This window comes from Oxyura jamaicensis, chromosome 6 (genome assembly GCF_011077185.1).
Source record: "Oxyura jamaicensis isolate SHBP4307 breed ruddy duck chromosome 6, BPBGC_Ojam_1.0, whole genome shotgun sequence".
NCBI lineage: Eukaryota > Metazoa > Chordata > Aves > Anseriformes > Anatidae > Oxyura > Oxyura jamaicensis.
The window spans coordinates 14,773,062-14,798,715 of NC_048898.1; the positions used below are offsets into that span (position 1 = coordinate 14,773,062).

The following is a 25,654-nucleotide window of genomic DNA, read 5'->3' on the forward strand; positions in this document are numbered from 1 at the left end:
TAAAATTTTGGGGTGGTTATTTCAGTAATTTAAGCCATTCAAACAGGTAACTTCTCATCAGAATTCAAGACTATGTAAACACTGCAGCAGAAATTAATATTTAAATTTATTTGAAATTAGAATATGGGTTAAAACATAACTGCCTTTTTGTTTGGAAAAAAAGTACTCCCCTTACAGATTTCCTGTGTTAATGGACTATAAGAAAACAAACCCCTCAAGTTGGAGTCCATCTTAAAATGTAAAAGGGAAAAAGGAAAAACCATTAAAACATTGAATCAATACCAATGCCCAACAGCAGATGGCAGTCACTAGTTTAAAAATAAATACGAATTCTGATTTCTTTGGTGGCACCCATGTTTTTACATGTGACAAATTTATAAGATAAAGAAAAAAATCAAAAAGATAAAAAGTTGGATGGAAGGGAAGAAAGCAAGTACAGGAAGCATTCAGTGCTCTAACGATACAGAAAAGAACTAAAACAGTCTATTAAATACTTCTAAACAAAATAGGCTGTTATTGTGATGATAACGCTATGATTGAAATCAGAATTAAATGACAATTTCAAACCACTGAGTAACACACCTTTCTTTTTATGGCCAGCGACTGTGGCTTTGTCAGCCGGGGAGGCGAACTCTGCTGATTCTCATCCCCACCATCCTCCTCGCTGCTCTCCTTAGATTGCTCTGTGGATTGCCCTCGTTCCCCCACCACTGCCACACTTTCTGGAGATCGCAAATATTTATTTTTAGATTGTACTTTTGCAGGTGATTGCCTACTATTAGTTCTTGTGGAGAATATTTCTTGCTCTTCCTTTTCCCAGCAGCTAGCTTGCTCCATCAGACGCTCAGCCTGAAGGGTTGAGGTTAAAATAACGGGTCACTGAAACAGCATTTACTTAGCCATATCCTTCACGTTCTGCTAAAGAGTTACAATAAGTCAACCCTGATTAGCACTGCTGGCTAACCTAGCAACAACATTTCAGCTGAATCATCTAGTAGGCTCCTTTACAACAGTTAGGATAACAAACCAAAGAAGATTGCATTTCATGGGATATTTAGCACTATTAATGATGCAGCGAATTGATTTAAGTCCTTTAGCACTACATTACATGCCCACTGACATGGATCACTTTGAGCAAGTTCATAACACAAAGAATCGATTGACATTGCAGCCCCTGAGCTCTGCACCAAATTTGATCTGATTACATGCTCCTCGACTACCTCAGGAGTGGTAAATACAGCTCCACAACAAGAGATTCACGTTTTTAAGTTTTAATATTCATCCCCCCCAGAAGTTACCATGTCTTGCTGAGCAGTTTCCAAAACTGTGCATTACAACATAATCAGTATCCTCCACAATTAGGCAAAGGACAAAATTACAACTGCTCTATTTAAGGTAGCCTACTGTTGAATATTAGGGAATAATGAAATTGAAAAGAAAGGAAATTCAGAAAAAAAAAGTTGCTGCTATTACCTCCTTTTCTGCTTCTCTCTCTTCTTCAGAAACTGCAGCATTAGAAACTAACAGAGGAGTCCACCTCAAGCTTTCAGGATCTACTTCATTAATACGTGGATTTGCTTTCAGTTTCTCCATATGACTTGAAATCAGCTTTTCCCTTCTAATAATTACAAACCTACAATCCAATAAACAGTATTTTATTTTAGAAAGTGATCATGTAAAACAATATTCCTACAGATTAAATCATTTTGCACAATAACCTGTGAAAATAAACTGGTAAAGCAACAGATTAATCAAACTAAAAATCAGCTAACGTACATAGATAACACACACTGCTGACTGTTTTCTAAGAAAAGTAAGGGAACAACAGTTGATGAAACGAAAACTCGACACTAAACATCACTAGTGAAGAAAAGTTAAGTTGTTACAGTAAACCAGTCTAAATACATGCAGTAGGTTTAGTGTAGGCCCTTCACTCTGCCAGAGCAGTTTCCAATTTTAATATGACATACAAATAAAAACAGAAAACACTGTGGATCATGAAGCAAAGAATGAGGAACTTGTTAATACTGTAACTGAAGATGGCAGCTAACTGGACAAGAAAGCAAGTTATAAACACAGGTCTTCTAACAAAACATAAAAATGTACCTCAGTCTTATGCTGATGCAGTAGAAAACAGCTTCCTAATTATTATGAAGCAGCATATCAAATGTAGACAAAGACTAACATAATAGCAGTATGCTAGCACATACTCCGCTGAAGTATCCTGTTATAAAGTAAATAACTATAGAAGTTTAAACTTCTTTTAAGCAAGGATTTTGAAGGCTTAAAAAGAAAAAAAAGAAAAAAAGAAAAAAAAAAAAAAAAGATTAAGTGACCGCATTACTTTCCACCAAGAGAATACTTGGGAAAAAAAATCATATCCGGGTGAACATTTTTTGCAGAACTGTGACAAACCACTACCTCACCAATGTAAGGAAAATGAATTGAATGTAGGATATAATAAGGAGCCATACCTGACTCCCATGGTAAATGTCTGGACAGGCATTTCAAAGATGTGATTTATTTTCCTGGCTCAGCCACTGACCTGGATACCTTTAGCCAGGTCAGTTCATGTCCCTGTCTAAGCTTTACTACCCGTGGAAAAAAAAAACTAACTGACAGTGTTTATAAAGTAATTTGAATTCTGTAGATGAAAAAGCATTATTTTCTAACTGGATGTCAGTATTCAAAGCCCATAGTAATTTGTGACAGGGCACAAGTTTCACACAAGTAATTAATACATATTTATTTCTCTTATAAAATACTTTTGTCCCAAACTTTTGTGTTTTTTTGTTTGTTTGTTTGTTTTTTTGTAGTCAGGTTGACTACAAATAAGCACCCCAGAAAATTAAGGTTTTAATCTAATGACAGCCTTCTAAACCACTCTCATAACACCATCCTGTAGGCCAATCTCCTTTTTGAATACTTGCATTCTTACCAGTTCAAAACTTACTAGTTTTGAATACTAGTACTGGTGCACATAAAAGTTACTGAGGCTGAGCTAATCTGTGATCTTCATTTTATTTCTTGGCACCTCACTGTTTTGCAAGGCAATTTCACTTAATTATGTTTCCATGATTGGACTATCCAGAAAGAATTAAGGTCTTGAGAAACACAAATACCACTGAAAGTCATTTAAGGCATTTTATACAAAAAAAAAAAAAAAGATTAAAATTAAAAAATGCGATACATAAAATCACTCACCGTTTAAAACAGCAATCAAGATCATTAAGAAAGATGACATTCACAAAATAGGAACTCACCTTCTCAGTGCATTAACTTTCAATACTGATCATAGCATTAAATATAAACCCTAAAAAAAAAAAGGTTTGTATTCCCAGTACCTTGGGCAGGACTTCATGAATAGCTGACCCAATCCTATGAGTTTTGTGAAATTCAGTAATGACTGAAAAACGGGTTTTGTAGAGAGAGGCTGCCACCCACAAAACCAGATCTTTCCCTCATTGGCATTCAAAGCAATCTATTTGCAAAGCAACAGTCAGGAATTGTACTTACAGATAATGATATTGAATGAAACCAAATTCTTCACTGAAAATGTTTCAAGCTCTCCACACCCTTCTAACAACAATTAACATGAAAGAGGATCCAAAAAACACCATTTGGCTATGGAAAATAAAGTCTTTATGCAGGACCTCATTAAAATGATCCGGCCTTACTGACTCCTTCAGTAAGATTGTTATTCATTTTAAAGTCAGAATTTTACATGGGCCTTTTTTTATATCACATGCTTTGTATGCAGAGCAAGTAAGTATTTTGTCTCATCATTTTTTTTAAAATTTAAGATTCACTGACCTATCTTCTCTTTTATCTATCATGCTATGCTGCTGCAGGGTTGTGGCAATATCATGTGGACACATTCCCGTAGCTCGACTCATTCCTTTGATGCTGATTTGTTTTTCATGGTGGCAGTTAAGGTATTCTAAAATTACACTTTTCCAGTAAGCCAAGTATGAGAGACGACCCAGATCAGACAACGGCTTTTCAGGGGATCCTGCTTGACCCTCTCTTCTAGAAAGTAAATAGCCTAGAATGAAAAGAAACAAAATATCTTACTAAGAGATCATAACTAAAGAATTTAAACTACCCTTTAAGAAAGTTGGTATTAATAGAGAGCTCAGCATAACTGATTACATTATTGGTAGCACTTGCAATTAAATAAATCCTATCCACAAAAGAGATTGTTTTTCGTAATTATAATGACATTTAAAAAGATTAAGTTTTTTTAAGAGATTCAAACATTGCATTATGAGAATCAAACAAAAGCCCCTTTCTAATCATAAGGAAAGGAAGAAAGTAAGGCAACATGTTTCAGCAGGTCTCATCATACATGTTCTAAATGAGGTGTCTGGCCTTTTCAGAAACTTTTACATCACTGAAGCCAAGAATTTTCATAAGTATCTCAACAGGAGCTGTCATGGGTAGCACCAGTTGGGTCAGTTTTCTTCATGAAGCCTCAAGTGACATAAGTTTTTGATTAAACAGTTAGTTATTGTATTTGAAGTGACATATAATTTACAAGCTGAATTACTAGAATTACTTAGAAGCAATCAAAAAAAATATCTCCCTTAATTCATGTTCAAGAGCATTCACATAATTCCAGTGTGCAGTCTTCACAACTAACATCAGCTACTACATAATATTAATTTTCCTATATCTAACATACATCCTCATTTGAGATTCTATACACGTAATATGTCCTTTTCAACTGTCTTCAGCTTTAAAAAGCTTTTACATTTCAAAGTAGAACACACCTGCTTGGAGATAACAGAAGAACTCTGGTATTTGCCACCATTAAAACTAATTCAGGAGAAAGAAGAAAATAACACAATTAATAAAACGTATCCTTCTTGAGTATTTTATCTCTCCATGGTAATATTCTGCACTGTGCCATTACAAATGCTACCAAAATATGGGTCTTAAGAAAACCAGGCTTATGTAGTGCTTTTTCCATCATAAGCTAGGACATGATGCTTATGGAATTACATTACTCCAAGTCGCCTGGAGTCCACCAACATATACCATTTTCATCAACCAATGTTCTTCTGAAAAGTTTACTTTAAAAAGTTGGAATCCTTCCTTTAATTGTTAAAAGATTGCTTTAAACATACGCAACACATCCATGTCATATTTGTTACGCAAATCCTCGTGACTGTTTCTCCCACAAAGTGTCTTGTATCCAACTTCACTACAAATTTAAAATATATGATTAACACCCAGCTGAGTGAAGCAGTGTCTGTTTCCATGTTTTGCTGCATGTTCTACTATATATACATTGTATGCATAGGCACGCGCATTTATATATGCAGATATACACATACACCTATTTATAGCTAAAAATAAAATGCACACATGTATTTTCACTCAGCCTGAAACAAATGTCTTCACTTTTGGGGGGACAACACAAAAGGTATGCTACAGAATTTGAAAACACATGTTGAGTGGCCATCATAGTCTAACCTCCAGTTTGCATAAAAATGTTTAAACAGAGAAGCAATTATAGTACTACTTTCCAAGTGACCACTAGCAACATGCAAACTGGAATACATAGCGTCATGTTCATATCCATTAGAGTGACTTACAATAAGGTGCTAGCACTTCAAGAGGAATGCCATCCCACATCTGCCTACTTCTACATAGGCACATAGAAGCCTACATAAAGCCTGCCAATATCTGTAAGGTACTACTGGAAATTCAGCAAGTAAATTTATTCTGTCTTACAGAGGAAACACTACCTTGGACCTCAAAAAAAGGAAGGTACTTCAACATTTCAAGTGGCAGCATATGAAAACTTTGTAGTTGGATAATGCATCTTAGTACTAACTGTAACTGTTGTTGACAAGAGCATTCACATTCAAAAACAGATTACATCTTGACTAGGTTGAAGAATTGTTGTTCTACTTCCAAATGCACAAAAGGAGACCTAGACTGTATGTATAGCCCACTCTGTATAATTGTGTGAAGAGTTTTACTTGTACCAATTTTGGATCATCTTGTTTACAACTTCAAAAGATGAGCTCTATACCAAGAAGTCGTTGCCTACAGAAAAAGATGCAGCAGTACAAATCATGACAGGAGTCTCAGTAAAGAAAAAGACAGGGTGAAGTACCTAGATTTTAAAAGAATTCCATCAAGAGAACTTACAGTTGACTTCAAGTAACTATACAGTTTAAACTACCAACTTAACATTCAAGAAAATTTGGGCACTAATAGCAAGTATCTGTAAGCTTCCTCTCTTTCCATTTTTCTCATAAATAAAAAGGCTGTAACTACACCTCCTAGATAAACATCTAACAAGACTGAAGAAACCACTATCAAGAGTTTACTGTTATTAACTAGGCAACTGCAAATAGCTTTAGAGCTTTACTAATATACCCTTGCACATCTGATCCTTCCAGTGGTTAGGGACTTAAGAGATTAGCTCTCAATGGTCATTTTGACATATTCTACATTGAAGTATTAAAATGTATCCTACACGGCAATAACATGCGTTGGTATTTTTCCTTCTACCTTCCTACAATACAACATACACTTAACCAAGACACAGATACTCTACAGAATCAGAAATATAGACCTGAGCTAACAGTCTTAGTTACGTGTAACAGGCACTGAAGGAAAGTTTCTCTTTTAAGATTCTGTGAATTGCATGACATCTATTAAATTAAACTTACCAAAGAGACGCCAAATAATTGATCTAAGTTGCAGGTAAATAAAAAACAATGATCTTGATAGCTCGTGTATCTATCCTGAAGCATCTGAAATGAGTACAATACGTCCCTGTTAAACACATACCCCCAGCGTCACTGTGTCTACCTAATCTTAATAACGGATAGCCTCAAAGTGAAAACCTGAAAAACCTCTCAAACCATAACACCTAACTTGCAACTATGAACAATGGCAACATTCAGAGGACAAAATATAGCTCCTCCCCAGCACCCATTGGTAAAGAAGTCAGACTGTATGCTAAAAATACATACATATATATATATATTATATACATATACACATACATATATACACATACATATATATACATACATACATATACATACATACATATATATATATATTATATATTTAAGAGTTAAGACAGAAAAACAGAGTTGTCTGTCTGCTCATCTGGGCATGTAAATGATCATATCAAAAAAATTTAAAAGACAAAAAAAAAATTAATGATTTTTATTTCTTGTCCTATCTCCAACCTTCAGAGTGAAGCAACATGCCACATGCAATTACAGACTTTGATTTTTGTCACAACCTCCCCAGAGCCACTAAGGTTTACTCTTATTGAGTATTTAAAACAATTAGAAGAAATTCTATCTGAGAAAAGAAAAATTAGTGTAATATACATATATTTTATAGTGATAAAATATATGTATATTACACTAATTTTTATGTATATATAAAAATATATATAAAACATATATAATATAAAACATATATAATATAAATATATATATTTGTTTATATATATTTATATATATATATAATATAAAAATATATATAAAACATATATATAAAATATATGTATATTACACTAATTTCACCACAAATTAGGAGGTAGTTCGACATTAAAGAGTATACAGTGGAAGAAATTAACCTGAGCAGTTATCTTGTACTTTGAATCTGTAGCATTCCTAATATGCAACTCCTCTAAGTAATTAGCTACAACAGTCTACAATCACTTACATAAAAAAGTAACATTAATACACCTGCGCAAGCCTCCAAAAACCTTTAGTTAGTCAGCCACTATTTCTGTTACAATCAGTACTGTCTCTGTAACAGTTAAAATAATGTGGGATTAGAGGCCCAACTTGATAGTACCTTGTTCCAACAGTGGCCAACAGGAAAAAACAAACAAACAAACAAAACAAAAAACAAACAAACAAAAAAAAAAAGAGAAAAAAAAAAAAAAAAAAAAAAAAAAAAACCACATGGGACAGACAAAAATAGGCAAACATCTTGTGAAATCCAAGAACAGAGTAATTTTGTATCTGTCCAAACAATTCAAACTCACCAGATCTATATCACCCCTATGCTTCTCAACACCTTCTAAGACCTTGGTAAAGGGTCTGTTAAGTACCACTGTCTTTTGCAAAGAGTGGAGTCCATCTTCCTCCCCCTTCACTGCATTTACCTGTGTGCTCACTAGTACTGTTCTTTAGTGTAGTTTCTGCTAATTTGTTTGATACTGACATAAGGCGAACTGATTTGTATCTCTCTGAGAAACTGGGGTCACATCAGCCCCTTTCAGTCCTGCAGTACTGAGGTATGCAGTTTTAGGTACACTTTGGGTTACAAACTGCCATGAGCTGCTATTTCACTACGAAGTTCCTTTTAGTTCCACATCCTTCTTACCCTTACACACTTCTAAACTTCACCCCCTTAGCTTCCTGATAAGAAGTCTAACTGAATCCTTAAGCAGTAGCCACTCCACAGTTTTAAATACAGAGGACACCATTTCACTTACGATAGCTGAATTAAACTTTATTATCTATTGAAGAAATATAGACCTGTCCCTCTGCTTTTGACATGGCAGCCAATGCAAGCATGCTCTCAAAGGCGTAAGGAGGCACAGACACGCATTACATAGAGGACAGAAGCACAGGAAGAAGCTGCAAATAAAGACACTAAATGAGTGAATTGGTATACTGAGGGGAGACCAAGTGACAGAAGGATGTCAAATGAGGTTTGAAGGTGTTTTGAGGACCCTATGCAATTTGTGTGTTCTCTATACATGCCTTATATTCTATGACAATGAAAAAATCCATTTATTTCATTTCTAAGGGCTGCATTTCATTTCTGAGGGCTGCATTTCATTTTGGAAATGAAAAGTCTTGCAAAAAAGGGATCTAGCTATAAAGACGTTCAGTTTCTTTGAGTGTGTTTAAGACTCACCACAATCATTATAAAGCCATTAGGTTTTCAAATAAGTTAAGTAATTTAACTTGAATCAAGTAAACCACAGAACAGAAATCCCAGTCTTGTCTTCCGTTCCCTTCATCCCACCATTTTCCACCTGGATGTATGAGACTGAATTATGCATTTGTGCATACAAGAGAAGAGCAAGGCCATACAATGGCTCAGTTATGCACAGAAGTACATGTAATGCACAGGACTGAATGAACACTTCATTAGTGGTTTCCTATTCACCTGAGAATTAAGTGAGTTTAGCTAATATTAAGGTTTTGAACATGTATTTTTGATGTAATTGTATTTAGTATTTCCGTTTTTAGAAAACTTTATATACTGGAAAGATTCTACAAGGGCTGCATTTTACAGTAAATACAGAGATTACTTTGTTTAGCTTAAGAGTAAGCAATAGTCTATTGGTTAGCATCTACATTTCAGAGAATTATGAATTGCAGCAGAGTATTTATTAAGGAGGTGAAAGGAGAATACATACGGCTTATAAAGAACATGTTATTAATCCTCTTTTTATAAAGGTATCACAACATCTTTCACAATCTCCAGCAGGCAATATAATTGTGCATTTTGTTGAAAATTCAACATATGACCAGAAAACAATCCACCCAGAGGATCCTGGGGACAGTTTTTCAATGCAAAGCACTCAGGAAGATGACACCAGCTGAACCTCTATTATCATTTCTTGTGTTCTACTACCCATGTGAGTTTGACAGATCAACCTCACCATGCGTGCCACACACAACGGACTACGGACTTTGTGCCAAATTAACACAACAATTCCTCCACTCGTAATTTCACAGCTTACAAGTGGCCTGGTTCTTTCAGGCCAGTGCCACAGAGGTACTTAACTTCTGTGAGAACATCGCAAGAGAAATTTTTAACTACTGTTCTGAAAATACCTTCTTTGCATATGGTGATCCAAAAAGTCATCACTAGATCCACAACGTGGATTTCTTTTTAACGCCTCTATGAAGTTGGACTGTCATCAAATTTCCTTCCACGTTACAGATTTATACAAACAGCACCACCACCACCCCAAGTTAAAAGCAGCTCTGTATCTACCCAAGGCATTACCTACACTAATACTGTATTGTGGATTATACGCTTAAGGTATATTCAGATAATATTAAATATGTCATACTCCATGAAGTTACACTTGGGAAAATACATAAAATTTCTTATGAATAAAAACACAATAAGCACTTAAGAGATGACAACTTTAGGTATTCAGATTCCATTTTGTTTTATAGTCAGTTTCTAAAAGAATAGAAGACACCAACCAAAAACCTTTGGGCCAGGGTTTTCTCTTAATATACAGCTGCCAAAGAGAAATGGGTCATATGGCAGGGTAAGAGACAACACAACTCAAAGTGTGTCTTAGGTAATTTTCTTTTTCCCCCACATAAAACCTACCATCCTTAATGGCAAAGCCAGCATTAAAAACGCAATAGCAAAAGAGCCTACTTTGCTTGAGTAGTTTTTAGCTAGCTCTCCAATGTTGTTTTTTCCAGCTCACACTGGAAGACTTCTTCTCATATGCACAAGTGACAAATAATGAAACTAGTGAAAATAATGTTTTTTGTTTGTTTGTTTTTTTCTTGTTTGTTTGTTTTAAGGAAGTCTTCAGCAGAAATAGACAGAATGAGCAAAAATGCACGTGAATGGCAAATAGAGTATTGAATCTCCTTCTGTACCTGGACAAGGACCTACAAACTGAGGTTCTTTTCTCCTATGCTACTAACAACAAATCCATGTATTTGTTTTTCACTTATGCAGGTTAAAAATTAAACCATCTTCAGAACAGACCCTAAGGGTAGGGATTCATGTGTTCTGCATTTTAGCTAAGATGGATTTTTTGTTTGCTGAAAAAAAACAAAAACAAACAAAAAAAAGGAAATAATAGTTTACATTGAAAAACTAAACATTTTTTTTTGAGTCTTGTCCCTTATCTACCATGTTCTAGGAAATCTATAGCATTAATCTCTGAATTAAAAAAAAAAAAATACTAGTGAAGAAAGTCTTATGTTCTTATAACTTAAGTTATAACTTATAACATATGTTCTGTAACCAGAATATAGCTTACAAAAAAACTCCTTCACATTGATTACTAATTAACATCAGCTTGATCAAAAAATCACGTTGACTTTAATATTAGTATTACATGCCCTTATACATCCTTTGTTAAAGGGGAAGATACCATTCCGTCAATCTTCCATACTGACTATTTGAATGTCTTCATTACTTGGATCATCCAAAATTTTTGGATGTTCCAAAAAAAAACCACAACACTTCATTCAGTTTGTAACTGATTGCAACTTAAATTAAACTTTCCAAAGTCATCTGCAGATTAGATTAATTTATAATCCTACAGAAAAGCTGCAATGACATGCAGCAAGCATTTCTTTCAAAAACAGAGAAACACTGGTGGTAGTTCAATGAAAGAAAAGCAGAGCTTTGCTGCACTGCATACACTACAGAGAACTGTTTACATCCTATTTCCTCCCTGCACATTCGTAGATTTATTAATAAATATAACACACAGCCCTCTTATAGGAATAACTCTTGCAGAGCACAAGAACGATACAGAAAATGCCATGTGGCAGAGGAAGGACTCCTAAGAGTCTTTCAGCAGGTAAATTAACCCTAACACTGCGACCTATTGGATTCCACTAGAAACAGCAGTGGGCTTAGCAGGTACGAAATACTTATTCTGCTCAGCAGGGTTTCATCAAGACAACTTCCTTTCATATGTTTTAGGCTGTCTTTCATGTTTCCTCATGAAAATGCTTGATTGCCGTCATGTTGCCTTGCTTCAGACAGAAAAATTTCTATTGTGAATTTTTACTTCATTTACATGAAAGAAAAAGACTCTCCACCTTCTTCAGTGCAAAGGATCACAATTTAATGGAAGTAACATTCCATACAATTGAAAATGCATTACTTTATTGCTTCTGTATTAAAATACCCAAACAAAGCACAACACATCACATCTGAATAATCTTCCAATCAGCTTTAATTCCACAAGTCAGATGGTATTCTTGTAATGTGTATTAACTGAGCATCAGTGTGGGGAATAAACCAAATGAAGCAAGACCCAACAGGTTACAACCCACAAACACGAATGACATAGCTTAGAACAACTTCCAGGTTGCCAGTTCCCAGTCATAAAACTGCTACTGAGCTGCTACAACATACAGCATGTCATAATAAGGTAAAGTGTCACCAGCTTCAATTTGCTTCAGAGATGTGTCATCTGTATGCACTAGTATTCAGCAGTTGAGATGTATATGGCTTAACTGCCTGTGAATCAAGGACAAGACAGACAACAAAGACAGAAACACCATCGCCATCCCAGGGGACATGCTTGCTCTCTAGCCATGCACTAACGCCACTTCTATCACATTTGAGCAGCTGTTCCAAACTACTGTCAAGGCACAACTAAACCCTGTACTATCCTTCTGGAACTGTTCAGCTGTACTAACATTAGCAATACGTCACTGATCCTATCAATAGGCTTGATTATTTTCAGAACTAGAAGCACCTTAGCAATTGTTACGTTATTTACACCACATAATATAATGATGACACAAATTCATTTATTTCATTCATTGTTACAGCTGTCCAGACTTTGTCTTTTTTGAAGACACACATAATATTTGTCACATTTCAGTCAGTAAGGATGATCCCCAATTTGCCACGATTTCTCAGAGAAGGTAAGGAAAGGTCTGACAATCCTGTCAGCCAGTCCCCTTGGGTACATGTCACATCTAGTCCCATGAACCTGGATTTGTTTTACTTACGCACTCTTTAACTTGATCTTCCTTTACCATGGATGACACTTCCCTCCACTCCTTAAATTCTGCCACACCCAAGAGCACCACACAGTGCCTACTTGATTCAGCAGCAGGGCCACGCTCTCCCTTTACCCTTACTTCAGCTGTCCACATGCTTTTAAGAGCTCTCTTGTTACTCTCCACATACCTCAGGTGCAACTCCAACCAAGTTCTGCCTTAATCCCACTCCGGCATGTGTAAGCAGTGGCAATCCCACTTCCAATTTCTGCAGACTTCGTTTTAGCTCAGTCAGGATCTCTCCCTGCAGCCTAGCAGGCTTTGTCACACCTATTATATTCATGAACATTAGGAGGAATCATCTACAGTTTGAGGAAACTGACCTTGAAGATCAGTGTCCTGTTCTCCTTTGACCTTCACAGCAGCCTCTCACAGGATACCACGTATCAATTCTCTAAATAAGGCAAAACAACGGGCTTTAGCCTATTGCTTGATATCCTCGCTTCCCTCAGGATCTAAAATTCTACTATCTCATGGCCATTACAGCTTAGACTGTCATGACAGTTACTTATCTAATCAATTCCTCTTTATTTGTGAGTAGCAGATCCAGCAAAGCATTTTCCCTTGCTGGTCCTTCCAACATCTATCACAAAATACTAACTCAAACACACTGCAGAAATCTGGTGGATTGCTTGTATCCTGTTGTGAAGATTGTTTCACCAAGTCCCTTAAAACAAGGGCCTTCCCCTGACAAATGTCAATCAGTTCCTAAGAAGGTTCACCCTCTTCCCTACGTGATTAGGCTTACAAACACGCACCACAATGCTCTCGCTTGCTGCCCTCTTGGGTGATTTTGAGGTATAAGGCCTCAACAGGCCTATCACCCAGGCCATAACAGAGGTCCATGCTTTCAAGTCATTCCTTGCCTGTGCTTCCTGACGAGACTGTATCAGTTTATTGCACCAGTCCAGTCTTCTCAGCTGTTTCAACTCATCTCTGTAAACCCTCTAACCTATATATATAAACAACTATTTAAATAACAGATGACAAACAGGTATTTTAACTAATCACTTACTTGGTCCAAAGTGATTACCTTATCAACAGGAACATCTGGAGCTCAAATGCATGTTGCGACTCTATACCGACTGTACAGATTGACTGTATCACAAACTAGAACAACAATACATGCAATTAAATGTTTGGATCAAACCCCTATTATTTGCCTCATTATGTTCTTAAGGAATCACCAATGAAGTCTAGATGCAAGTCTATCTGCCAGGGAAGGCAGATCAAAAACATCACCACTGACAGGAACTGCTGGACAGTAGTGAAGGGACAGGAACAGCATACTGATGTAATGAAAATGAGAGTCTGATAGGAGCAGGCCGCTTTGAAGTTAAGAACAGATCTTAATCTACTGATGTTTCCCTCATTTTAAACTGTTTTTAAATGGACTTCTGCTGTGAGGGCTACACTTCACTGAGTATTTTAAGGCACTAATAACCAAAGCATCCAGGCACATAGACACTACATGGGTAAAATGAGAAATTAATGCAATATTAGTGTTCTGGACTTGAATCTGATTTATAAGGATAATAGTTCTTCTCACACATTGCGCAACTTAAACCTGTCAATCACAGGTTCATAGTTATGAATGCAAATCACAGTACAGAAGTTTACATATACTTCTACCAGCAGCATAAAAAGTATTCCAACACCCCTGAAGTAGCTCTCATACAGAAGAAAGAATCAAGTTACTTATGAAAGCTTTCCAGATACAGACATTAAAGATGCCAGTGCTGAAAACCCTGAGCAGGAAAAATATCTGCAATAAAAAAAAAGTCCAGCTGCTGCCAGAAGTTGTGAACAGCTTAAGATCTACTTCTCAGATGGAGGGTCTTAGTCATAAAATGGAGTCTTTCTGAAAGAGTCTTAAAAGCAATAGCATTTGCTTAGAAGATTGCCCTTATGTAATCAGCATCACTCAACCCCTATTTATGTATACATTGTTAATATTTGTCAGGAAAAAAAAAAAAAAAAAGTATTTGTGAAAATACTTTTTCCAGGGCAAAAGAACCAACCAGTGAACTGTTTGCCTTTGCATGTTCTGAGTTCTTCTCAGACTCTTTGAAGGCCAACCCCCACAAATGCATTACCAGACTCAGATGGAATCAACCACTTTTCCATTTAACTTTGTTTTGTTTGAAACATAACCAAGTAAACTAAGTCCCTTAATATGGAAAGGAAGAACATGTAATTTTTCATGCAATGTTCAGTATCAAACCAGAGATCTGAAGGAACAGCGTAACTACATTTATAATATACCAATGTCTAAAATGAAAATCTCCCTCAAACCAGCATTTCAAGTTATCATTAGAGACTTCCTTTTGTCAAATATCTAATATTTCATTTTGAAATTATATTAAGTTGAAGACAGGTTCAAAAAAGTAGCTGGAAAAATTACAACAGCTGACTATTCAGAAAAGACAGCTCAATGCAATTAGGTCAGCTCAGCATTCCTAGTTCAGAGGTGTGACCGTGAGTAAAAGGCAGAAATAGGTAAGGTGAAAGTGTGAGCTTATTAAGACTGAAGATCCCTAAAACTGTAATTCATGTTATATTTTTTCCGTAACTATTCTGTGTGCCTCTGGTCTGTTCTTATCTATGTAAACGGGAGGAAGGTCAAGGACAGAGGATCTTAAATAGGTGTTAGTACCCTCTTTGAAAGCACTTTTGATGCAGCTTCAAAAGACCCCAAGACCAAGATCCACACAAACACTTTAAAAAAAAAAAAAAAAAAAAAAAAAAAGACTAGCTGCAACTTGAGATGCTCAGATCCGTGAACAACCTGCTACATTCTCTTTTCTTCTTTGTCTGGTTGAAGAAAAGCTTTCTTCATGATGAACAGAGGAAGCCAAAAGATTCTCTCATTATTGTTGTAAGAAATAATGCCAGCTCTCATTCCTTTCCACATCCTTGAGTAAACTCAACACAGGGGGCCGAAAACCTTTAGTTCCTTTACAGAAAGCTTCACAGAAGAGGTTAGGGCTAAACAAATTCCCTTCATGAAGTGAAGGAAAGGTAAAGATGACTACATTACAGTCAGACCAACAAAAGGCACCCTTTGAGAAAACTAATTGGCTAACACTTATTTTATCTGTGCCAGTTGCCAGTAAATCTATTGAATGAGCATTCTGTGTACAAAGTGGACTACTTACTAGTGGAGTGAAATCATGAGCAAAAGAGAAAAGAAATTGAAGTACCCTTAATAGGAAGACTTGTATGCACAGAGGGCATCAGTCCTGACCACCAATCTGATGAAGAAATTTGTCACTAGGTTAAGTAGGTTAGAATATAATTAATAAGGCTGGACTGATCTCAATTTTATATGCAATGTTTTATTAAATCACCAATTTATTAAATAACTTTAAGATGTAAATTTACATAAGTGAGACTGAACGGAAAGTGGTTTATACAACTAACTGTTGAAGAAATTTCTTTTAACAACTGTCATTATCCTCTGGTGTTAACATGGAGAGCATATGAAAAGTATTAGAAAATTATATTTGCCCATTAGAAAAATCTGTTTGCCTTCTCTACATACTAACAGAACAAGATTTCAATTGACAAGACAGGCAGATGAACCCTAGTAAGCTATGCCTAACGTTACAAGAACCTTTTCATGGCAACGAAGTCAACCAAATGTATGGCAACCATACCATTAATCTTTAACTCTCTAAAAGAGAGCAAATGTCTGCACCTAGCCTGGTAGTTAACGTAACTCTCAGACTTACAACTCAAGAAAATTGCTGTCAAGCTTGGAAAGTGATAAATGTCCTGGACCAAAACTGTACAGGGATGTTTTTTTAAACAGTTTTAGATAGCCAAGTTTCACAGCCCAAAATCTTTTCCTATCATTCTTTTATTCTTAACTACAAAAAATAGACTCATAATACTAGAGCAATGGGAAAATTAAAATGGAGAGTCACTACTGAAAAGACACACCTGGGCAAAGAGAAGAGAACAAAGCACTACAAATACTGTATCTGCTCAGCTAAGTGTTCATAACACAGACATTTTCTCAAACAAAAACATGAAAAGTGCATTTTTGTCTTACATGGACTGCAAATCTTCGTTGTTCGTTTGCTATACTAACACATACAATGCCTTGTAGAGCAAGGCATTAACCAATTAAGATTTAGAACAACAAACCAACAGATTACGAAGGCTGTTAAAGAAACGCATGGTCATACCTAGTTAGCCAGAAGATGCAGAAATTGCATGATAAAAAAAAAAAACAAACAACAACACACATTATCTACGAAGTACAAAAAACTATTACAATACACTTCAAAAAGCTAAGTCCAAGATGTGGCAATCTGCTAAATATCTACTGTTACTCAAAACAGCGGTAAGCAAGCAAAAAAGTCATTTCTTTACAAGAAGGCAGAACTGTCTGATAAAAGCGATGGCACTAGCAAAGAAAGATATCTGTTAAGAAAGCCACAAGGTTATCTCATTGAGGCAAGATGTCTTGCTGTGATGCTAGAAGTGCCTCAACAACAGAGCGACAGGCAACACATCATGAACAAATACCTGCTTTGTCCACTGACTTGCTGTAATAGAACTATACTGTGCAGTCAAAAGCAGAAATTCTTGATCATTAAGGACGCACTATTTAATTAAACCTGTTTTCAGCCACCAGTCTCAGGCAGATGGCTTCTCCTGCTTACTCATTCCCTAAAAGGACAGCTTTGTCCAACAAACATTTGTTTTCATTGCTACTATGTTTGGCCTTGCCTTTTAGCTGTTTTCAATGCTATCTGAAATAAAGATGCTCTTCAGTAAGAATAGTCTTAGCTTTTATATGTGAAGTGACATGCCTGATTTCTTTTGCAGTTCTGACAAATGCAGTGTCTTGAAGCTATATAAAACTGATGGCAAGAAATCCCAAGATTAAGTCAACAAAGCTTGATTCAAAATCCATCTTTATTCCCCCCCACATCTAAATCTCAGCTTGACAGAATGTTCCTTATTAGTTATTTAGGAGAGGCCAAACTCATGCCTTCAGGTCAGCAACATAATCAATTGTCAAGAAAAGAACATAAAATAAGCAGCAGCATTCAGGCTCCCTCACAAATTCACAGCTCCCAGAGACTTTCAGCTCCCTCTTGAAGAAAACAGGCAGATAATTCAACCTTTCATGTGGACACAACACATCTGTAAACAAACCAACAAAAATAACCAAGAGATTGACACAGTGCTCTCTACTGGGGTACACAAGCAAATCAGTCAGTAGTTTAAAAAGAAAAGAAGAAAAAGAAAAAAGAAAAAAAAAATAATAACGGCCACCACAGGTAATAACAGACACAGGCCTCTATTGTACAGTTCCTTACATTAGTGGTGTTGACTTCTTAAGAATAGTTTGAGTATACATTTTTGCAGTGAAGTTCGTTTTAAAAAAAATCATATCCTGTTCCTCTCTACCTCCAGCCTCTCATTCTTACCCTATGTTGTTGGCCACACCCTCAACAGCACCAAAACCTTTCTTTCAGGATTGTAATGTGAGAAAGGGAACACAAAGATGCTCCTGATTAAGATATATGGTCCCACTACATCCCCTCCTACATTCTGTTCACAGAGCATAACAAAGTAGAACCGCACACAATTTTTTTTATAGGTGTATTTATTCACAGATTGCATTCCTGCTATATTTCAGTTTTTTTTTTTTTAATGGCAAACCACAAAACATCTTAACATCAGACTTTGGAAAAGAATACTGAGGGGTGTTTATGGAAGGAGTTTACTGTTCCCTACCCATCCTCAAAAAATCCTGATTTTCTTGAAATGTATTTTACAAATACTACTTTCTGGCCAGAGCACTATTCCCCACAACAAGTTCAAGAGATTTAGACCATCAACTTTATATAAACCATACCAAAAAAAGTATATCCAACCACTTACAGCCCACAGCAGCTTTGACCGAGCTCTAAGCAGCACAGGTATTAGAAGTGGTTCTCAGCAGGTACCAGCACTCATACGTCATACACATAAACATACCTTGTCTCACCTGTGGTAATAGATATGCTTCATTACAGAAGCCATCTTTACTATTCCACCACCATCCACCACCCCCCACTTTGTTTCCAGAAGTTAATTTATGAATAATTACAGACAACATAAGGTTAGTCACTTCAGGTCCTGTGCCTCACTTCCAACTGAACGCTGAGTTTTAGATCAGATACCCCCTCAACCTGCTTCTATAAGCTAAGTCTACACAGCTAATTAAAACAAATACCACAGCCTATATAGATAGAGCAAAGATATGTGAACTCACAACACAGAATAAAATGATGTCTTTTTTTATTACTTGTGCTTTTCTTTGCCCTTTTAGTGTTCCTGTTAATAATCTGGTATTGCTTACAGTGTTCAAGTATTCTTAGAAATAAAATTTCCATATTGTGTTAACTTTGCTCATTTGCCTCATGTTATCTTCCTACTGAAAAATGAAAGCCCTTCAGGAAACAAAATGTCACCCTTCGAAACGCTCCTCCTCTACTGATGTTAACACATACAGAAAATCTGACTTATAGGCTAGACCAGCTCTTTACCAAACTTGCTAGGAGAACAAAATTGTATTGAAGACCAGAAGAAAAGAGCATACTCTTCACAATCTCCTTAAACTCATGTGCTTGAAAACTATCCTAGGTTTCATGCAATACAGTTTGTTAGATAATTTTAAAATTGTCTCAAAACTTCTGGCATAAGTACCTCAAAGAAGTAAATCCACTGTCTCCTTCCTCATCAATACAGGTTTGCGATAAGTGTCCATTTTTTCTGGGATACCTTTTGTGCTTAAAGGAATTTTCTGGACTGGATCCACAACATTCACCACTTCAACATGACTAAGCCCTAAGCAATGAAGGTCTTTCATGCTTCCAGACATGCAAATCTTCTGAAACAAGTGCATAAACTGAAAAGAATTTAAGAGTACACTTTAGGAAAGTATCTTTGTTCCCCTGGGTCCACCCACTAGCTCATCATCATCACTTACTTCTCAGTGAAAGTATATGCAGGTTCAGTAAGCGATCTGGGTTTAAACAAACATCTTCAAGGACATCTGTCCTTGCTCCCTTTTAGCCCAGAATATTTCACTGATTCAGTATTTACACAAAGAAGCCCCCAAATCATTGCAGGAATTCACAGTGGAGAAGATAGGAGAACTGAGATCACAGAAACAGGCTGTAGTTCCAGATCTGCAGTCAAGTTCTTCAAAAATGTAAATGACAAACGGATACATCACCCTAACAAATCTCATACCCAGGCCTCTGCTTAGCTACCTCCTATTGAAAAGCACAAAAGCCTAATGAATGTTGACACAAACCTAAATGCTTTGAACAAAAAAGTGGACCTCTCCCTCAGTTACCAGTTTATAAACAAGAGTAGTGGTACTGACCTCCTTCATCAACTGCTCTTATGTTCACTCATGAAAAGAATTTAAGAGTAAAGACACTATTAGTTTATTAGTTTCTTTTCATTAACAGATTGTTTTCTCTTGTACAGCCAAATTTTTCTTCCTCACCTCCCTTGGAAACGTGCCTTCCCTAGTGATATACATTACTGTTGCACAAGTGATGCTACTGCTGGTACTTCGCTGCTTCTGCAAACGAGGACTTGAGATTTACTCAGCTATTTGTATGGAACAAAACCAAAAATACTAAACCAAGAAACAGATACCAGATTTAGAGAAACAAACAAACAAGGACATTAACGGAGCCATTTTTCTTGTACCAGAACAGAACTCCAAGTAATATAGTTCTGCAGGGTTTTTCTGTTTTTCTTCTCTTCCATTGCAAGGCTTGAATTGGTCTTTCCATGTCATGGACTCCTAACCTCCCAGAAGGGAACCAGGCATTAGTTCAAGCTAATGAAAAAATACCTTTATTTAGAGACATTAAAGCTGCATGCAATAATTGGTACAAAAGGTCAAAGAGTCAGTAGTGACCTTCCCAAATATACATAAAAATGAAACAACACACACAAAACAAAGAACATGCATGTAACCCAAGCAGAATCACAACAATATTAAAGCAAGTTTATTCTCTCAGACAAGAATAATCATTTCATGAGGATAAACTGAATTAAAAGAAGCAATTCTGATAGGGAGGAAGGAACTGCTACAAATCAACTGGACCAGAAACACCCTCAAGATAAATAACAAAAGGCTATCAAGGACTTTGCTCCTGGGCATTAAACCCAACTGTTCCTGTGATGCAAATGAACTGTCAACATGCTAGCCTGAATATTTAGGCAAGTTTATCCTAATATTGTTAGGTGCATTTTTTTCTTCCAGCTGCTGTTGTATTAAGTGCACTGGTCCTCCAGCAAGGAAACTGCAATCCAGTAAGCAAAAATATGGGACTGACAAGAGTTTAGTTTAGTGAGGAAGCATGTATCCAAAGACTGCTTTAAGCTTAGGTAAAACATTCATTAAACAAATATGAAATACCACAGTATTCTACTCCAGCAATATTGAACTTTATCTGTTAGATACAGAAGGTAAAGAAATACTAAGATTTTTTGGCATTGCAACCTAATGTATAGAAACAAAAAGCATACAAAGGATTCTAGACCCTTGACATCTTAAGTCAATTCAGAAAAAACTCTGGCATAGAGATGTTGCTCAGGTATAAAAATAAATGGGACTACATGGAAAGGGACAGCAACTAGACAGTAGCCAAATGTAAGTATGCAAGTAAATGTAATAATTCTCATAATAGGAGCAACAGCTGTGTATCACTGCACATGGACTCATACACAGATACGAAGTGAAACAAATCCAGATTGGGATCTTATGCATTAAAAGCCTACTCTTTTATTTTACTGCTCTCAGTTTATTTCTGGATCAAGTTAAACTAAAAGCTACCTGCCTGGAACTTAATTACAGCAACTACCGAAGATTCATCCATTAGTTATTCCCACTCAGGTACAGTGCTGCAATCATAATTCAGTCAGCCTCACAGAATATAAAAAATATCAAAACTTTTTTTTTTTTTTTTTAAAAAAAAGAGATGTTTGGCAACAAATATCTGTCCCGTAAAAAAAAAGCAGGAAGGTATTAAATAAAACAAGCAAATTAAGACCCCTTCCCTTTCCAGGAAATACTTTCACATATGTAATTTTGTTTCACAAAATTACATCCTTATTTGAAGTAATCAGACTGTTATAAAAGAACACTTAATACATGCTTCTGGAAAAATGAAGTAAGTCAAACTAATTTTATCTTATAGTAAAGGGAATTAAACAAGATCATGTAATATCAAGAATGCAATGTTATAAATCACCAGTTTTAAGTAGTAAGTATTTAGAATTAAACTTGTGGATTTTGTTTGTTTGTTTTAAACCCATTTCTAACAGCCCAACAAATTGCTACCACAGTCAGAACAAGTAACCTCCATACAAATAAAAACAAAACTTACCAGGCTTTAAAAAACATAACAGATACACATGCATATATTGTATTTTTAAAAACAAAATTGCTATTTAAACAACCAGTTTAGATATAGAAAAAACTACACATGAAATTTTTGCTGAAGACAATCAGGCTAGACAACTCTGACATTTCACTGTATACTTTCACCTCACAAAAGGTCAAGTATTCTTCCTAGAAACCCTTTTTTTCCCCATGAAATTATAGATTCATGAAGCAATAAACAGAGCTTACAAAAATCTCTATGTTTGTGTCTTTGGAGTAAGAAACAGCATTATCAGTTTCTATTTGAATACAAGTAAGTTTAAATACAGCTATCAAAAAAAAAAAAAGGTGAAAATTCAAGGAACAGACAAATACTTATTTTCTTTTTGCGAGATAAAATAATTTATTTTTCCTTTCCAAGACACAGGAAGACCACGCTGACTCGTCTGCAAAGATGAAATTAGTTCAAGAAAAAAGAATGCATCACAATCAGAACAAATTCATTTTACTTACCAAAAAAAGCAGATAGTTTTGTACCACAAACTACATTTTCACCATACTGCTGACAAAGCAGAAGCTGCCTAGAACAGTGTTCTTTACAGCCTTTCCAACTGTCAAATGTCTACATGTATATACAGAGTAATGTGAGCAGTCGACTGCTTGCACAAAGTTCTTGAGACCTTTGTGGTTTTAGTTATCACTTTCTGAAAAATTACTTGCTCAACAGTAACATTATTATTATTTTAGACTAAAAATTGTTTTAAGTACTGTTATTAAAATAAGTCAACAAGCTTCAGTGACTGCCTCACAAAACTCAAAATGGAGAAGTTAGACATGTTACCTGCATAATAAATGAAGACAACATTTAGAGCATAAAATTTATCTCCTGATAAGTTAATGAAAACATGACAATCTAGATAAAGTTACTGGCAAATTTTTATTTATTTAACTATTTGGAACTTGATCTGTGTAAGTTTCAAATAATAACTGGGTTTGGCTATATCCCATATTCTCAGGCCTGTTAGAGCACTTATTCTCAGAAGATCAGAACTGAGCAGGAACGGTGAAGCACAAAAAATGACAGCAGTTAGACATCAGTTACAACAGAAGAGGCAAAAGTAAAAAGAAAAAAAAAGGGAAAAAAGTAATTGATTCTGGGTGTGATTTTTTTGTGGAGATAAATTTTGGGTTTACTTATCTGGATGAGGCTATGGCTGCTCTGTTCAATGACATTCAGCCTCAATCCTGCAAAAGGATATAAATACAACTGAATAAAACAAGATGTGCTTCCTCTCTACACCTAGGAAAAGACAGCCTCTAGCAGCACCGATTCCCAGACAGTTAAGGAAACCTCTCGTCCAGAAAAAAAGAGGGAAGGCACTGTGAAAAAGGACTGAAGGACTGGACTGCATATTCGCTCAGCCACAGGAGAAGATAAAACCGGTCGCTGGACTACGTCCAACATGTATTCAGCTGTAGCCTACAGCTGTGATCTGGTCATGTTTGCTAAGATGGAAGGCATAAAGAACAGCACCAGGCAAGGTTCAACCTAATTATACCATTACATAACATTGCAAGACATCCCTGAAATCCTAACAGTTCAAACAGCCTGATGTACTTCCAGATTTTTATAGACAGGTAAAAAAAAAGAGTAACAGAACATGCTACCAATTTCTCCAGATCAAGTAGCACATGGCATAATAACAGAGCATGGAGATCCACAGAGACACAGCACGTTTGAATCAAAACTTTCTGTGGAATCCACAGGTTTCAGAGCTGTGCCACCAGTTTTGCAGGTGTAACTCCAGTGCTATCTCAGTACTCAACCAGAAAGATGTTTGTTAAGAGTGATTTGGACTTTTTTTTTTTTTTTTTTGTACTGGAGTACAAAACAAAGAAAAGGCCTAGAAGTACTTACCACTTGTGCCCAGTAAGAGTTCCCCATCTCCTTTTGCAAGAGGAGATGCTAATCCTCAGGTAAGGGCCAATTTCTGCCTCAGTAACAAGCTTAAATTCACTCTGCACATCTAGTATGTGGTATTTCTCATTGCCTTTCCTAAAATGCTGCAGAATGCACACAATGGAACAGCTGTTGTGTTCCACTCCAGTGATGGCTGCATTTCAATGGTAGATTAAGTGGTCCAAGACCAACCTTACCTAACTCACAGGGGTATAGTGAAAACTGTTAAAAAGCCACAGAACGAAGAGAAATACAAAGTACATTTATTAACCCTAGCGTAGTCATGCTGGGTAGCACGCTTGACTCAGAACTTGAAAACTCTACAGTTACAAATTATTTTCTTTGTCCTGCTGTTACACTGCAATTTATTTTTATTTCCATTTTATTTTCTTGCACACACCTTCTGGGCAGGAATCCTATTATCTTAACTATCTCTATTGTCGTGTAATTCTACAGCACTTTAAAAATCACAAGTAATAGTGAAAACTATATTTACCATTTCTCTAATCACAGACAACGCACACAAATTCCTTAACATCCTCCCTTTAAATTACAGTAGTAAGTTGGATTCAGTAATACTGAGGACATTTAGCCAAAACATTTCCTTGGATAATTTTGTTTGAAGTTTCACTACAGCTTTAACGTCTGGGGGCTAACAAATCTGTATTTAAACAATTGTCCCTCAAGCTTTCAAACAGGTCAAATCAACAGCTCAGCAAAATAAATCAGCAAGAACAGCCATGAACACCTACACTTTTCCATAACTATTTCCATTAAGTGATGCATTTTAAGACAAAAACCAAAATACATTCTATGTGGCAATTCTTCAGCAAAAACAGTTCTTTAGCTAAAAGAAGATGTAAGTTAGAAATATTAGAATGTAGAGAAAGCCTTGCATTAGTATCTTCTTAAGTTTTAATCACAAGTAATTGCCTCTTCTTATACTAATGAGCAAGGCAAAATGGAAAGAAATTTAGACAATTCATTCAGGGTAATAGCTTTGTGAGCTAATATTACACCGCTGAGAGATCCATTCTCAATTTCCAGGAGTACAATAACAGAGCAGCAGTAAGTTATTCACTTCAGGGAGCTTTTCTATCCTATGTAAATATAAACAGAAATCCCATAATCTATTGATAAAAAACAAAGCAAGTTAAATAAAGTTTTACATGTTACCATTTTTTACAATAACCATCAGCTCCTTGGATCACAAATGTAAACAAAACACTTCACTTACTGAAATCAATAAGAAACCTTCCAAATCCTTGCCTTTGGTATTGGGGCATGATCATTATGCAGGAGACATTGTACTTCTGCTGGCAAAGCTTTTCCTGAGGGAAGGAGAAACAGATCAAGTATGTCAAAGCAGTGCTGAAGTGGGCAATTGCCTGCACCTGCCACTACTATCCTTTTAAAATATCCCAATAAGGTGAACAGATGCCTGGGGTCAGTACCAAAGTCGAATAATTCAATGTTAATATT

The 25,654-nt window shown here is 36.0% G+C and overlaps 1 protein-coding gene across 7 annotated transcripts in view; it reads right to left on the reverse strand.

The window, feature by feature from the left end:
• KAT6B (lysine acetyltransferase 6B) overlaps positions 1 to 25,654 on the reverse strand; it is a 116,987-nt gene that overhangs the window by 7,133 nt on the left and 84,200 nt on the right. For all 7 annotated transcript variants that reach the window (XM_035329725.1, XM_035329723.1, XM_035329722.1 and 4 more), the window contains 4 exons: positions 25,410 to 25,503; positions 3,814 to 4,045; positions 1,474 to 1,633; positions 583 to 849 (listed from right to left, as the gene is read on the reverse strand). In XM_035329725.1, the coding sequence (XP_035185616.1) occupies positions 583 to 849; positions 1,474 to 1,633; positions 3,814 to 4,045; positions 25,410 to 25,503 (753 nt within the window). The remainder of the gene's footprint in view (positions 1 to 582; positions 850 to 1,473; positions 1,634 to 3,813; positions 4,046 to 25,409; positions 25,504 to 25,654) is intronic.